The sequence below is a fragment of the Miscanthus floridulus genome, chromosome 3, assembly GCF_019320115.1.
Source record: "Miscanthus floridulus cultivar M001 chromosome 3, ASM1932011v1, whole genome shotgun sequence".
Classification (NCBI taxonomy): Eukaryota; Viridiplantae; Streptophyta; class Magnoliopsida; order Poales; family Poaceae; genus Miscanthus; species Miscanthus floridulus.
In genome coordinates this window covers 150,527,930-150,544,599 of record NC_089582.1, presented here as the reverse complement: position 1 = coordinate 150,544,599, position 16,670 = coordinate 150,527,930, and the positions used below count along the sequence as shown (strand labels likewise).

Genomic DNA, 16,670 nt, shown 5'->3' with positions numbered 1-16,670 from the left:
TGTACCGAATCGATGCGAGAAAAACAAGGAGGTGAGCGAGTATACCTTGCTCTCGAAGATCTACGGATCAAATCAAGGTTTTTAAGGTCCAATATGTCGATTCATGAGGTAGGGTGAAGTGGCGAGAAAAAAACCCGAGACGGAGGAGAAATAAGAGGAAAAACGCTCGGGGAAGAAGTGCAGGCTGGGTTAAATGCAAGTGTCTCGGCGCCATTCACTATGGCGCCGAGCCCCTGGCAGGCCATTTCCCCGTGCCCATGACCTCGGCGCCAGTGACCGTGGCACCGAGCTCGGCGCCAGTCACTCTGGCGCCGAGCCAAGGGTCCATTTCCGGAATTCTTTCCGCCAGGGGTCTATTTGACAGAAACTTTCGAAAAAAGGGTCAAATAATAAACAATTCGGGGCATGCTACCACTTAAGTTACCTCTGAGACTAGGTAAGTATATCGATATTTGAAAGTTTCCAAATATCTGAAATCGCTTGGTGGAATTTGTTGTGTGCTAGATGAAGCTTTTGCATCGTGTTGGAGAGATTTACGATACAAGGAGGGAACATGCCTTGGAAGTTCTTAGAATCAAGAGACAGATAGAAAAGCATACTGCAGTTGGAAAGCAAGGCCATCAACTACCAATCACTTCCCCACCGATCCGCTAGTTTATTGTTCCCCAGTGTTAACACTTCGATATCTTTCAGATTGCCTACTTCCAATGGCTTGGTTACTTCAAGCTCATTGTCACCAAGCTGTATATACCTGAGCTGCGATGCATTCCCTATGGAGCGGGGAATTCAACCACTCAACTGGCAGTCATTCAGGATCAGATTTTGGAGGTTTGGCAGAGTGACACCAATATCGAATGGGAGACCACCTGAAAGGGCATTATTCCCAGACAATTCAAATGTAACAACTGATGAAATGTTAAATAGGCTTGCTGGGATGGTGCCACTAAGCTGGTTATAAGTCAAAAGACTTGAGCTTTGTCAACCATCCCTAGTTGGTTACCCGCAAGCGCACTGTAACATTATAGTTTTTCCCTTAGAAGTATTTCCCCAAGGTTTACTGGTGTATATAAGCAAGGCAGGGACCCCTCTAAACACACATCACCACGCACGGCTATACATCGTATAGAACATAGGATATTATGCTCTTAAGGCGGTCCAAATCTATCTAAATCTTGTCTCGTGTTCACCATCAAGTTCCTAGTCTCGACGGAAACCCATTGATCAATCTACTTCGGGTATCCCTCGGTAGGTTGTTGGTCTAAAAACTGAGTGTCACCTTGTTCCTCCTATGTTCTTGAAGGTTTCAGCTGTGCTGACATGTGGCTAAAATATTCCATTGCCTGTGTACTTTCTTTGTGCCGTGATGATTGAATGTGGCTAATGCTGTTTATTTGAGAAATACTTATTTACCGCAGTCTAACCGTAGCAGTCAATTGCAAATTGCAGTATAACAGACTTGCTAAGCCTTAGTTTGCACTTGAATTTCTTTGGACACAAGGACATTGCCAACTGCTATCTATGGGACGTTGCATTGAGCGAAATCCTTGTATCCACGGAGACCAAATAACAACTTGCTATTGATGACTAGTGAGTCCAAGTAAGCGCTATGTTTTTTTTGCTGTGAAAATTAAAGATAGTAACTCAATAGCAGACAGATAGATCAGACAGAACATGATTTTAGCATTTTACAAATATAAATTAGCTGGACTAGCACCGTACAACTGGACAGATTTTCATTGATCTGGGCAATGAAATATATAGAAGCAAATTTAACAAATTTAGCTGAACACACAAAGGCCCCGTCATTGTACAGTATTGTCAACATACAAAAGATCTTTACTACAAACATACAACAAATGCTTTGATGTTCATGTACGAAAAGATTACAGCGTATATATGGAGGCCTAACAACATCTGACTGCTTTCGTGGCCAACCACCTGCATAAATTCACAGGGTACACACACACATTCAGACAGGAGGAATGAAATGCATATGTATCTAATGGTAGATCAGATAAGATCGAGATATCACCGGGCAAAAGAAACATATTACTAATAAAAATGTTGTTGCGAACTCGGAACTCTTACACACAAGAAAACATAGGGAAGGCAATACATTAACTTAGTCCCAGTTGAGTGTAGACATTATTTTAAACATATAGAAAGGCAAGAGAGTCACAACTGAGAGAAAACTAAACATTGGACCTCATTAATACCACGACATGATTGTAGCATTTCAAAGCCAAAATGCCACAGGATTCACATTGTAAGATGCTTCCACAGGCACCTTGTAGCATTGCACCGCAGTCTCGGCAGCCGTCAGGTCTCCATTCATGTCAGAGCTGAGAGAGAATGTCGTCAAACGACAACGTGAGCTTAGGGGGCAGTCTTCCCACTTCTCTGTCTGATGCAGCTCTTCCCACTCCTCCAGCCACTTCTGCACAGCTTTGGCATCCCCATTGCTGACGCACTCCACAAGACAGAACCTGCTTTCTCCCAAGTAGACTAGTGTAGTGCCTACATGACTCTCAGCTGGGTCCTTGCTTGACAGATTCTCCTTGCTGAACCACACATGTTTATCATCACCTAACCAGCTGCAGAAGCAGAGGTGGCCGAAGGCGTCTACGTCTTTTGGGATCCCAACAAAGACGTCCAGGCCATGGACAAAGTTTGCGCGGCCGGAGAATGGCAGCGACCACTCGACGCGCTTTTTCCACTCATGATGCAGGGGGTCGAAGGCGAAGGTCGCGGCGGCGGTGCTGACGAGGATGGTCCGTCCATCGGAGTCCACGGCGTAGGAGGTGACGTCCATTCTCTTGAATGTCGGCATCGGGAGGTTGCGCCACGACCACTCACTGATTTGGTGGCGGTATTCATATTCCAGCCGCGGGGGCCAGAGTGGCTTCATGGAGAGCATCTTGAAGGTGTCCATGTCCAGAGCGAATAGCTCCTCGTCGCCGACGGGGAGGTAGATGGGATGCTGCGGATACAACTCCCCAGGGGCAAAGTTGACGCCCCGCGAGCGGACGTCGACGATGGGCAGGATGCCACCGGGCACCAGAGCGTCGCCAAATTCAAGCCCCCTGGGATGCGTCGCCAGGATCTTAGTGCCAACGGCGGCGAAGAACTCGGGACACCGACGCGTGGCCTCCAAGCGGATGAAAGGAGGCGGCAAGCGCCGCTGCTCAGCGCCGGCATTCGACAAGTTTAGCTCGCGGATGCTGTAGCCCAACTCCCAGTCATCAAAGATGAGGTAAAGGTGCTGCTGCCCCGTCGGCTTTGACGTGCGAGGGGCATCACGCTCACCGCGACTTGGCTTCGACAATGGCATCCTATACACACGAACCGGCGCGCAAAGACTCAGATCTGATTCCTTCGATTTGGCCAGAAGTCGGAATTGACCTGCGATTCGAATACGAAGAATCGATTAACGAACGGAAATCAATAAACCCCAATCCTCCCACTGCAACCCAACCCCCAATCCTCTTACTGCAGCCTAACCCGACAAATCCAAGTATCCAAATCTGAATCGGGGGCAACAGAGAAGAAGAAATCGCAGGTACGCACCTACAAGAGGAATATGGTGCGGCGGCGACTGACAATAGGAGTGGCTTAGCAGTTGATCGTGATGGGCAAAGGCGTCCGCGGCGGCGGCGGAGGTCGGAGACGATGAGGCGGCGGGCTTGTGTATGTACACAAAAAAAGGAAACCCTAGGGCGACTGGTGACCATGTGGGCTACTAGTATAATGCCCGCACTAATGCAACAGATTGGATTTATTTTAGAGACACACATAAAAATCATCAATATTTTTTTTATAGTTTAACTTTTACACAATATCTTTGAGCACGTATACAATCCGGGAAACTAAGAAGTCATAGTAAAGTTTTTTCTCATATAACCATTTAAGTTACATTCTGTCTAAGTTATTAATCATGACTTGGAGATCTTCAGAAAAGTTATCAAAACATTCATTTGCATGGTTCTTAAGAATGTCCCCCAAAAATTTCATCCTCGGTGAACTTGATAGTTGTACATGGTAGATATAATAAGTTAAGTTATTAATTTTGTATGTAGTGTACGGAATATAGTTAGAGAATATATGTGTCGGTGTTTTGGACCGGGAGTCCTCAACCAGCTAGTGAATTTGAACTGCGTGTCCCTAATCCCGGATGGTGATGCAAAGAGACACAAGGTTTATACTGGTTCAGGCAATTGGTGCCCTACGTCCAGTCTGAGAGATCGATCTTGTATTTCTTGCACCGAAGTGTTTGTAGTAGAGGGTTACAAGCTGAGCGAGAGGGAGAGCTAGTCCCAGGTCTCTGCGTGGAGCGGTGTGGGCTGCTTGAGACGTTGCTCTCAGGCAGCGCGGGAGCATGTGCGTCTGAATCTACATGAGCCTATACGAGAGTTCGTCTGTCTTCCTGTCTCTAGAAACGGCCTCGGTCTCTCCTTTTATAGTCGAAAGGGGGACATGGGTGATACATGTGTTTGCTATGCGGCGTCTTGTGACCGGAGGTGGCGTGTCTGAGCCCTGTGGCTTACTACTGTGGCGGCATGGTCAATGGAGCGGTATTGTCCTTGATGCATTGGAGCAGCGCGCTAGTCACACCCGATCTTGTGCGACGTGGGAGCTCCAGGGATAGCTTGGCGCAGGGCATGGGCGACGACGTGCCGGTCGCTGTGCGTTGACAGTGTAAAAAGCCGAGGCTCAGTTGGTGCCGAGGCCAAGCCATCGTGGGGGGCTCGGCGGGCGCGAATCCCGAAGCTACCGAGGCTTGGAGGGAGCAGTTGGTCCTATACACTGATTCCGAGGCTATAGTGACCCGGACTTGACTCCCCACGCCGCGTTGTTCCTAGAGCAGGAGTTAGGCAGCACAGTGCAGTACGGGCGTCAGTTATGGGCACAGTGCCAAGCATAGTGGGCGGTAACCCCTGCCCAGTCCTGTCTCCCGTCCCGTCGGTTATTCCGCTGTACTGCGCCGACGTGCGGCTGACGTTGCGGGAGTGGTTGGACGCGTTAATTGGACATGACGTTTTGTTAGAGAAGTCGGTCGAGACGGAGGCGATGTGGTTGTTGTCGAGCCAGCCTCGAGCGAGTCGGAGAATCGGTAACCCATCCGAGGCCTTGCGGGGCAGGGCCTCGGGCGAGAGGGTCTCGGCGAGAGGGCCTCGGCGAGGCGAAGAGTTGGCTTTTCGTCCGAGGCCTTTGCGGCGCGGGCCTCGGGCGAATCGGAGAATCGGACGAGGCCTCGTGGTTGTCCTTCGGCTTTGATATTTGCAAGGTCTAAGCAATCTTTTCGGTTCTTGCTTAGGGTACCCCTTTTTATGGTATCCGACAATATGCTTACAGTGTTGATCGGTGACAATGTTACACCATCCCATGACTTCATGAAATTGTATACAAGGAAGCCTCCTAATTTCCTAGAGATGAGTATTTGTTTGATTTATTGTACTAAAATGTCACCGTTGTGTTAGCACGGGCATTAGTATATTTGCCCGTGCTAACGCTACGGTGACATTTGGTAATGCAAATCAAACAACCAAAAATGATCTACCTGCACAATACTTAGTTTCAAAAGATCTGGATCCAATATTACTATGAAAACACCCACCTCTTTGCCAAAAAGAACTTTATTATCACGGATTCAACAATATCATTACAAAACAAGACTCTTGACACAAAAATGAAAACAATACTTACTCTTTGTCATGACATATTGGGGGCATTTGGAAAACCTAGGCCACCTTCGGCACCTAGATCATACTTAGTGGAACTGCAGAATTAATACCTAGATCATACTTAGTGGAACTGCAGAATTAATTTCTTTTGGCGTGAATCTTAACCTATCTCACTATTTACTTTAGTTAAAAAAAAGTTTTTTGCTTTTACTGTAGCATTAGCATGGGTATGCTACTATAGTAACTAATCATCCATTTGTTGGAATGATTGTCCTAGAAATGACACCAATTAGCACGAAGAGGAAGGGAGATTACCGTTGTGCTTTTTGCGGGGCTAACTGCGGACAGAACAATGCAAGTGGGCAAGTGGCAACCTCATTCAACTACAAGTAGAGAATCTTTAGATCTTTTTTATCTTATATATAAGTTCCTCTGCTGTATCAAGGTGCACAGCCTCTACCAAGCTTGTGCGTTTGTGTGGCCTGACAAGCTCCGTGCAAACATAAAACACCCCCTCAGAAACACATCTTTCCTTTAATTTTTGAGGTAGCCAAAATAACTGCAGTATTATTGACATAGTAGAATGCCTATGCTAATGATATGACGACATTTAGTGATGTATTTAAAAATAACAAAAATATTATGCTTCCATATTCAAGAATAAAATGGTAATTCTAAGATTCATGCAAAAAGAAATGAAACTTCATACTACATTGATGGATACACAACCATTTTCAATTTCTTTCTGCAAATATATTCCATGAAGTTAACATACCACACAAAAAGATTTGATTCAGCACTCATTGAGTGTAAATTTTGGAACTGCAACCCAACCATGACCACCGAATGAGCGCACCTGCAATACTAATATGGATGGATTAAAGCCATACCTGCAACTGCAATATTAATATTGTTACCAGTAACAGCAGATGTAGCTGATCACCATGCAGAGTGGGTCTAGCCACACCCGCGGCGGGTCCATCCACACCCACGGCTATGCACAGCAGCAAGGCAGGCTGGGACACGACGATGCTCTGCGCATCAGGCGACCTTGGGGTGGATCATATCTAGGCCTTTGGAAAGCGAATCCGGCGGAGACCGCAGCGGCGGTAGCCAGCCACCACGCAGAGCCGGTCCGGCTGCACCCTAAACCATAGTCAAGCAACCATAGTCTAGAACTTTCTGAACAAATGATGGACCAAAATCATCGACATTAGATCGTGATTCAGCATTTGATGTATCACTTAACATGCCCTATCACTAAAAGAGGCCAATATAGTAGTAGTTTAGAACAAGAATCCAGAGAAGCAATCAACTTCTTGCAATACTACTAATAATGAAGGCTATAATTTTAGAATATTACTTTCATCTGTTCCAACCGAAAGGAGGAGTTGCTTTATTTCTTCCCCCTCAGAAATAGGTTTGATTTCCCTCACGCCTCCAGCTTCCAAATTGTGGATCATCTACAAATAATATAAACAAGGACAACATCTAGATAAACTATTTTCAGGTAAACACAAAACAGTAAATGTCACCTTCAATATATAAGGATCATTCCACCATCCGAACTTGAGAAGAAGAAATTCTATTAATCATTTAGAGCTTCTCCCATTACGCTTGATCAGACACCAAGTATGCCAACAGCAGGCTGCATAATAATCAAATCGAAGTTACAGAATAACACCAGCTTGTCGTTGGTTATCTATAGCAAAAAAATCTTGAGATCCAATCTGCCCTTCTATCAAACAAGGAAGGAGAATCAAAATTGGCAAGATGGTAGGACACCGAGAAAACAGAAACAAAATTTTCTACCAGAGCAAAAATCGTCGCGTCATAGGCGGCCGATAGTAGACGTGGGCGGGCAGTAGGGTTCCTTAGCCAGTCGTGGTCGCCGCTAGCGCCCCTGTCTGTTGCGCGTGTGATGGTCAGGAGGATGCCATGTCCAGGCCCTTGGTGCAGCCCATCGGCGTCGGCGTCGTCCTCGGCAATGTTGCGTCCAGGCCTACAATCTACATGTTGCCATCGATGTGGCCAGCCAGTAGTAGCCATGAGCGGCCAGTAAGGTTCCTTGACCGGCGATAGCGGCCTGGTTGGTGGCGTCGGCGGTGTCCTCAGCGCGTTTGTTTTTTTTTATTCATTTTTTCGATGATAGGAGGGTTCGATCGTGGGTGGTTCTACGGTAGACGCGCATTGAAGCCTTGCGGTGCTGCACGTTGAAGCCTGATTTGATCCAAACAACCATGGTCACATGATTGGGTTGAAGCCTCTCAGGGTGATTTGTAGCCCTTGATTTTAATAAAGACGATTTTCTGGGTGCAATTTCTTTGGTGCATATGGTTGGAACCACTTAGCAGGGGACATTTTTTTTGTGGGCCTAGTATAGTTTGGATTGGTCCCTTATAGTAGAGAGTCGTAAAGAAATGTGCCTCAACTCATGGGCCGCTCCGCCCCCTCTGCGTGCGTGTGTGTGGTGTGGTGTGGAAGATGCGCCAGCGTCGATATCTGGAATTAGGCCAAGAAAAAAAGGAATTTTCAAGAGCTTTACCCCATTCTGCTCTTTCTCTGCCTTTCTCCCGCATGCCCTCTGTAAAAGTATGACAATGGGAGACTGAGCCACAGCTCGGCTGGTGAGCGCTCCTAGCATGGAGGCCACCGATCGCATGTTCGAGCCTGCTCGAAACATGATTTTCACACCAGGGTTTTCCTCCGTAATAAATGTCTGTAGCCTCTCTTCCATGGAGCTATAAAAGGATTGTGACGTGCTCATCGTCTATGGAGCCATGGATGGTCTCGATGATCTCTAGATGGATGCGGTTGCTATCTCTATATGTAGTTGTAGGTCTAGTAGTGCACAAGTGGTGTGTGGGGGGTGTGAGTGCATAGCATGGGTGTGTGTCTGTACATGAATAGATACTACAAGTGTACTCAGATGAGAGGCTTAAAAAAAGTAAGACAATGGGAGAACGTGGCTGCCTATCTGTGGTAGAACCTCCTAAATTATAGGGCCCACATGCATCTATCACTGTCCGACGACCTTTGACATCTGTGCATATGTTTCCGATAACTTAAGAAGACTGTCGGGTGTCCTCGGGGAACCCCGAATCATTCATGATTTCTGAGCAGGATCACGTTACAGAGTCATTGCAGTATTACAACATTTATTCAAATATCGACATCAGAGTAAAAACAACAAAAGTCTTACAATAACATAATTTTCAAAACAGTAGTTTCAAACCTTATAACTAAGTTCGATGATTATTACAAAACAAAATAGTGGAGTGGCATTATAATATAATACAAAACACATAATGAAACTGCCCTGCCCAAGGGCCACACATTTACTTCTCATCGTCATCACAAGGAACAACCATCATGCAGCATGATCCAAAACAGATCTGCTCATGAGGCTCACCTACAACAAGGGTCAACGAACCCTGAGTACAAAAGTACTCAACAAGACTTAACCGAAATAAAAATTGATAGAACTCAGGAATGCAGGCTTAGGGATTCAAGGTATGGCTTTAGCAATAATCAAAGTTATTTTGCGTAAAAGCTCTTTAATAAAAATTCTTTAATTTGACATTTATAACTTCACAAAATCATATACAAAGCTGACACGATCCGTATGGAGATCATGAAACTTCATATCAACACTTTCTCAAATCAGCCTCAAGTTCCAGTTATTAATACTACGATGATGAACAGTGAGTTGAGTCTCCATAACCGAGGAGCAACGATGATTCGAACCGATTAAGACCCAACTGGGAATTTCAGACCACATGACATATGCAGGTCCTCGACCTACATATACCAACCTACACTCAGATCCTCTAAAACAAGAATAGGTCCATGCCACCCGGGAATATAGTACTCCACCATTCCATCCCATGGCCACATGGGTACACGCTACTCTCGCCATCTCTCCACTCCCAGTGCGCGAGTAGCCATTCTCATAATAGAATAGCCGAGTAAAGGCTTACCAGAGTATGTGGTTAGTACTACAAAGTCTCACCTCATGCAATTCAACAACGGTACGGACCTTAATCGACACAGACGGAAAGGACCCGCTCACAAGACCTCCATGTCTTGTGGCTCACACACACCGAGTCCGCTCGATCTAGATTTATTACTCCACATTCCCATATCTCATGATAACATAAGTAACCAAAGTTCCATTTAAAATTTGCAGGTGGCAGGTAATCACCCGACTTTCATCATTCTAAGCATAGCTAAGCAAAACTAGGCATATACGAATTTAAAACTGGTAATATGGTAAATATGGAATAACAAGGTTGGTAAGGTACCAATTTGGTTTATACTAGACTCCTAATCACTTAATGTAGTAAAAAGAAGCAAAAGCGAAATCAATTTGTAAAATACAAGGTAGGGTTGTATGCATCCAGGGCTTGCCTTCGTTGACGGAAAAGTCTGGTTCATGCGACGTTTCACAAGTATTCGATCCAACCTCAACAGACGGATTAACCTCCTCCGCAACTTGATTAACTACTACGTGTTCACCTTCGTTCACTACACATAGTAACAATGCCATGTTTAACATGATATGGAATACAAAACATGATGCTCGATGATGGATGCAAAAATTAACAATTCGAATACAACTTTCCTACGCGGTACAGTTGCAAGTCAAACTAACCAAATCTTTTTCATACTACTTACATCAATTGCCAAGGATCATTACCAACTAATGGCCCAAGGACATCACTCAATCAAAAATTTAAACAAAACCTAAATCACTAAAGGTTACTATTTGCTTTTATGAATTAATTAATGAATTAAGCATTATGAAATAAATCAACTTGTTCCAATTGACCTCAAAATTTTTGTAAATGTTCATTACATGATAACTAAGTGGCAAAACAAATTTCATAATTTTTGGATAATTAAATAAGCCTAGAAAAATCATGGAAATTCATTTATTAATTAATTGAGCAATTTTCATCACATTCAAAAAGTACTGAAAAACATTATTTTATATTTTTATTAAATACTATACATCACAAAGAAGTCACACAAAAAATTTTATAATTTTTGGAGCTCTAAATAAATCTACACAAAAATAACAAATTGCATCACTATTCATTCAAATCTGAAAATAGAAAAATTTCATTTGAACGTTGAGTCACTGACAACCCGACCCCACCTGTCATCCCCTTCCTCCCGCATTGACCATGGCAACGATGGTGCTGACCGATGATTCCTCGCCGACGGTGAGACCAACGGTGACGACCAAGATACCAAAACACTACCCTCGACTAGGCGCATCGATCTAGGGCACAAGCTGGACTAGCTACGGACTGGATCGAGCACTACGCCGACCATGGCGGACGCGGTGGCACGGCAGCGCTACACCGGCAACGTGAAACTAGTAGAGCTTAAACAAATGATCCAAGAAGCACCAGTAGCTCACCCCGAACGCGTTGAAGCAAGGAACGAGGTCGGAGAAGCAACGGAGAGGCATGACGACGACCACGGTGATCACGGCAGAGCAAAGATCGTCGGTGAAGGAGAACCGGCGACTGCAGTGATCGAAACGAGTAAACAACAACGGATTAAGTACTACAGCATTGAGACGAAGCCGTAGGTACACTGATCATGGGCAACGGCTCACTGGAGGGCTCTGGCCACGATGACACGCCCACGGCGGTGAAGTTACCAGCCGCGAGGAAGAAAGACGTGGACAACGGATTCCCGGTGAAATTAGTCGACCACAGTTGGCTGGGTGGATGCACAAGAGAAAGATGGAACTGGAACGGCCTTTACCGAGATGGCAACGGCGTTGGGGAGACGATGCGAGCTCGCTAGAGCGATGACAACAGCGGCGGCGATGAAAATAGAGGAAGAAGAAAAACGACGACGACGGCGTCTCGGTACTTATAGCGTGGCTCAGAAGCTCAAGGAAGCCACGACGGAGCCGTTTCCACGCCAGCATGATGCCAAGGACGGCCATGACGCGCCTGGAACGCCGAAGAAGGTCGCCGGCCATGTAGCTTAGACGATGAACACTGTTCATCGAATTTACAAAATTGCCATCCAGTTTGAAACTCAAATTACTCCCAAATTTTTGTAGCAACTCAAAAATCTCCAAAAATAAAAGTTGTTCAAAATCAAAAGTTCTACAACTTTGCTTTTATAACCACCCCTAAATTCGGTCTAGATTTTGAAATGAACTTTTGAATTCGAATAGGGGAAATTTAACGAATTACGCCTTTTCGAATTACTCCAAATTTTTCATAACAACTTTGAAAACTCCAAAAACAAACTTTGTATAACTTGCCAAGCTCTACACTTTTGCTTTTGGGCTCAACCCCAAAATATGCTTAGATTTTGAAATGAGTTTTCAGGGTAGGATTTAAATGCTGAAAATCAGGGTTTTCTCGAAAATTTTAAAAATTCAAGCAAACTTTGAACTTGAGTCAAACAATACAATTCAACACATACCACATAAATATAAACTTATTTTAGTGTATGCATCTCAAAGTTTTCAGCAAATGCCAAATGCTTTGTAATACGTATGATGACATGTTAGGTTTTAGTATTTAAACACCCAATGTGTTACAATCCTTCCCCCTAAAAGAAATCTTGCCCCGAGATTCAAAGCCATAGAGTAAGTAATGGAAAAGGAAATATGTCAGTCCAAAAACATCTAGAACTTGTCCATAAAACAGTTGAGGTCCCTTTTTAAAACACAACTTGTACAACCGAGCTCAACTAACATTACTCTATTCTATATAGACGCTAGAAACTCTAGAAACTTTTCTAACAAGTAATCTTCTGATTCCCAAGTAGCTTCCTCTTCTGAATGTTGATTCCATTGTATTTTATAGAACTTGATTGTCCTCCTTCGAGTAACACGATCCTTCTGATCCAAGACTCAGATAGGATATTTGGAATAAGTCAAATCTGGTTCAAGTTCCACTCCTTCAACCTCAACATTCTGCTCAGGCACTCGGAGACAATTTTTCAATTGAGAAACATGAAACACATCATGCACAGCTACGAGATGTTCTGGTAATTTCAAGCGATATGCCACTTTTCCATACCTCTCCAAAATTTGAAATGGTCCAATATATCGAGGTGCCAACTTGCCTTTAACACCAAAATGGGTAACTCCCTTCATTGGTGATACTTTCTGTTGACACAAAATGTGACGCACTGTGCCTCACACACAGCAAGCCGAAAAGCGTAGCTTCAATTGGGTTCCCAGGTGTTTCGTTATCCGGAAGCGTGCCAGTCAGTTTGACCTGAAAACTAACAAGGGATAAAACAATTAAATGTCAAACCGAAACATATCGGGTAATACCAGACAGTTCCACATATACGGCCCTGAAGCCACTTACAACGACATACAGCTATAGAGAGCTGTCTGCCAATGAGTTCATAAACCGTTTCGGCTAATCGTAAGATGAATGCACGTGGAAACCTGAACGCCGAATACACATGCATGGGAAGACATAGTTGAACAAGTGAAATTAATTATGAGTTAACGCATAACCAAACTCGGCAGTCCAGCCAAATTGGGGTCCATGAAGAAGGAACGTGCAAATAAAAACGATTAAACTAATCCAAAACCTGCATCTGCCGCACGACACCTGGTTTTGTTAAAGCTTAAACATGATTAACATGCATGAACCCGCGACATGTGACAACCTAGATTAAAATAATTCGGCCATTATGAGCACACTATCTAGTTGCAAAGATATTATGAAAAAGCAATGATCGTTGAAACACGAATAAAACCACAAGAGAGAGAAGGCCGAACAATATCAATCTAGATTGGGCAGAAGTGTGTTACAAATATATATATATATATATATATATATATATATATATATATATATATATATATAAAATGTTCTGTAACATGCAACACTGGATAACTTAATGAATCTATTTAGATTTGCCATATCTAAAAGAGCCGATAACTATCTTGCTTTCACTAAGCATATTGAGTAAACGCCTGCCGCACGGTATCTACTCATACACAAAGCATAAGCAAAGACTTCTTGATTGTCAAGCAAAGATCTGCCGCACGACCATTGAAAACAAACAAGACTACTTGCATCACGTCTAAATCCACCGCATGATACTAAACATGATAACAAGGTTGTCGGAACTTACGGAGGTCGACGGATCGATGATTCCTCTCGAAGAACTCGACGACACGATAAGAGGACTTGAAAGTTGACACGGGGCCGGTTGTATTGATTTGGTTGTGAACCCCTTCTACAATGGTCGAGGGACAATATTTATACCCTAGACAAAATGTGAGTCCTAGAGGACTACGATTTACAAAGGAACTTCTAAACAAACTTGGAAACTTATGATTCCTTACCCTAAACTTATAGATTCCTTTATTATTACAACTCTCATCTTTCCGATCGGTCTTGCCTGCCATCTTCTGTTTTCCCGAATGGAGTTACCGCCTTCTAGAGTAACCGACCGCACAAGCATTTAGCCGACCGCTTGTTTTGTTTGCCGAACACCCTTCTTCCTGCATGTGGGTCTACTTGTCATCTTCCAGAATCGACCAAAATCCAGTGTTAACACATGCCCCCTCAATTTCGGGATAAAAGTTGTTTTATTCTAAAATTGACCACAAGCTCTTTCATCCTCCTAGGTCATCTCCGTTCAAAACCGCAGCCGCTGCCCAAAAATTCAAGCTTTCAGCGCAACCTCAGACCTCCTTCAAATCTTCAATGGCGACCCAGGATGAAATCCCAGAGGTAAACTTTACTTATATTCGGCAACTTTCATCTTATCCTCCCGCTCCTCTTTTGATTTACTCCCCTCTGATTTCAATCATCTTCTAAAGGAATACAAGAGCCAGATTTTGATCCCCTATGCTGCCAACCCCGACTCCTATTTCCTCGGCCCAATGGGAAATCCTGACGCTTCTGAAATTATTGAGAAGGAAACCCAAAGAATTCCTTTCAAGTCTAGGATTACTTCGTCAAACCGATGGCCAAACACGTTCAAGAATTGGCCATTTCCCCCAATCACCAGATGGCGTAACTGGTACAGGAGAATGCTAGAGAAAAGCAGCAGCCACTAGGAAAGTCAGGACATCAGTCATTGTCTGGAGTTATCTTTAGCAGAGACACCCAGGAATGATTCCCTTCTGATAGCAGCTTCTCATTTTTAGTCTGATGCTATCAATGCCTTTATCTTTGGTCATGGTATTATGACCATCACTCTAGCCGACGTATTCATGACGACTGGCTTGAATGTGTTATTGCCAGTATATCCCTACAAGTACAAGAGCAAAAGTAATCAAAGAGCTGTCAGCTCTGGATGTGGATGGGTCAAACATATTCAGAACTACATGAATGCATCTGGCGCCGTCTCTGACAAAGAGTTGAAAGCCTTCATGAATATGTGGCTATGCAGATTCATCTTCTGTGGAAAATCCAATGAACCAACCCTAAATCACATGGTAATGACTGAAGACTTAGCTGCAGGCACTCAGATCCCACTAGGAAAATATCTCTTAGGGTCTGCTTATCATATGATGCATCAGATCACCCTTCAGATGCGCCAAGGTGGAGAAATTTCTTGTGTGAATGGTCCCTGGTGGCTAATTCAAATGTGGCTCCAGCTATATATGCATCAGATAACCCCTGTGAGCCTCTTCAACCTAAGTTTTCCCTCAGTTAACTATGCTGAAGGCAGCACAGCAAAGGTTAAGGCTTGTCAGACTTATGGGGAAGCAGCATCATCTATAAGCATTGATATAGACATTGGTCATTTCTTCAAGCTATTTTTCAATGGATTCGGCAATGTGCTCTGGTTTCCTTACAGAGAAAATGAAAATCTGACTTTGCCCTGCAAGTTTAGCTATGAAATTGGTTGTTCAGGCCAAGAATCCACGGAGATTTTCAACTCCTTTATCAAACCTTGCACTTTGCCAGCCGAATTTCATCATGGGAGATTAGTACAATCCACCTATGAATTCTATTATCCAAACATGGTGGCCAGACAATTAGGATGTGGCCAACTGCCTCCAAAATTCCTCTTCTCAACAATCATAAAGTCAAGGGAAGTAATAACAGAAGGAATGGAAGCCAAGAAGATCTTTGAATTAGGATGGGAATTGCCAATATACGAACCATCTCCATTTGGGCTAATAGATATTGCTCATCCCTTCTTCATTTCTTGGTGGCAAGAATGGCATGCTCATATCTTCAATATATCAGTTCATTCTTTATGCAAAAACTTGCAACCCGATTTTGCTTCTGACAGTGAGGTAATTTTATTATGCCCATCATTTCTTGTTCTTGAATCCACTTCTCATTTTAACATCTGGTCATGCACAGGATCTTGAGTTTACTCCCCCAGCCAAAGCAATCCAGTACTATTCGGCTGGTCCCAAGCCTGCTCTGGGGTTTGATGCTCCAAACTTAAAGGAATTCATGAAAACTTCTGCAACTTTGGATTCAGCACCTCTAAAAGCACTTATGAGAACTCCTGCTACTTCAGCTGCTGCATCTTCAAGAGGAAAAAGCAAAAGGAAAACACCTGAAAGTTTTCCCTTACCCAAAAAGCCAAGGACCAAGAAAGCCAAATTATCTCTTAAGGTATGAACCTTTTATTCTCTATCAGGTTACCAACCTCACTTAGCAGTAAACCTGACCACCTTTTACATTCATTACTTCCATTGCAGCCACAAGTCGAAATTCCCACATTAGGCAATACCTTAGCACCTGTAGAACCAATCCCTAAAGTTTTTATTGAAGATGAAGAAATCCATGATAGCGAAACTTCAGAGACTCATGAAGCTGAAGGCTCAAAGGCTCATAAACCTGATGAAACTATAGGTAACATTGTTCAACCAATTCTCTTTTTCTTTCTTTTTAATAACACCTATCTCTTGTGCTCATTATCATTTACTTTACCGAAAATAGATGAAATCTTAGATGAACTGGTAAGGGAAACTTCTCCTGATCAAGCTCCAGACCTGTCCCTACTGAA

At 43.8% G+C, this 16,670-nt stretch overlaps 1 protein-coding gene across 1 annotated transcript; it reads right to left on the bottom strand.

Annotated features, from left to right (window-relative positions):
* Nucleotides 1-2,026: 2,026 nt before the first annotated feature.
* On the bottom strand, nt 2,027-3,720 carry LOC136547533 (uncharacterized). The gene is made up of 2 exons (XM_066539482.1): nt 3,568-3,720; nt 2,027-3,402 (listed from the first exon to the last, which is right to left on the bottom strand). The coding sequence occupies exon 2, from the start codon at nt 3,329-3,331 to the stop codon at nt 2,237-2,239; it is 1,095 nt and encodes a 364-aa protein (XP_066395579.1). The 5' UTR covers nt 3,332-3,402; nt 3,568-3,720; the 3' UTR covers nt 2,027-2,236.
* Nucleotides 3,721-16,670: the final 12,950 nt, after the last annotated feature.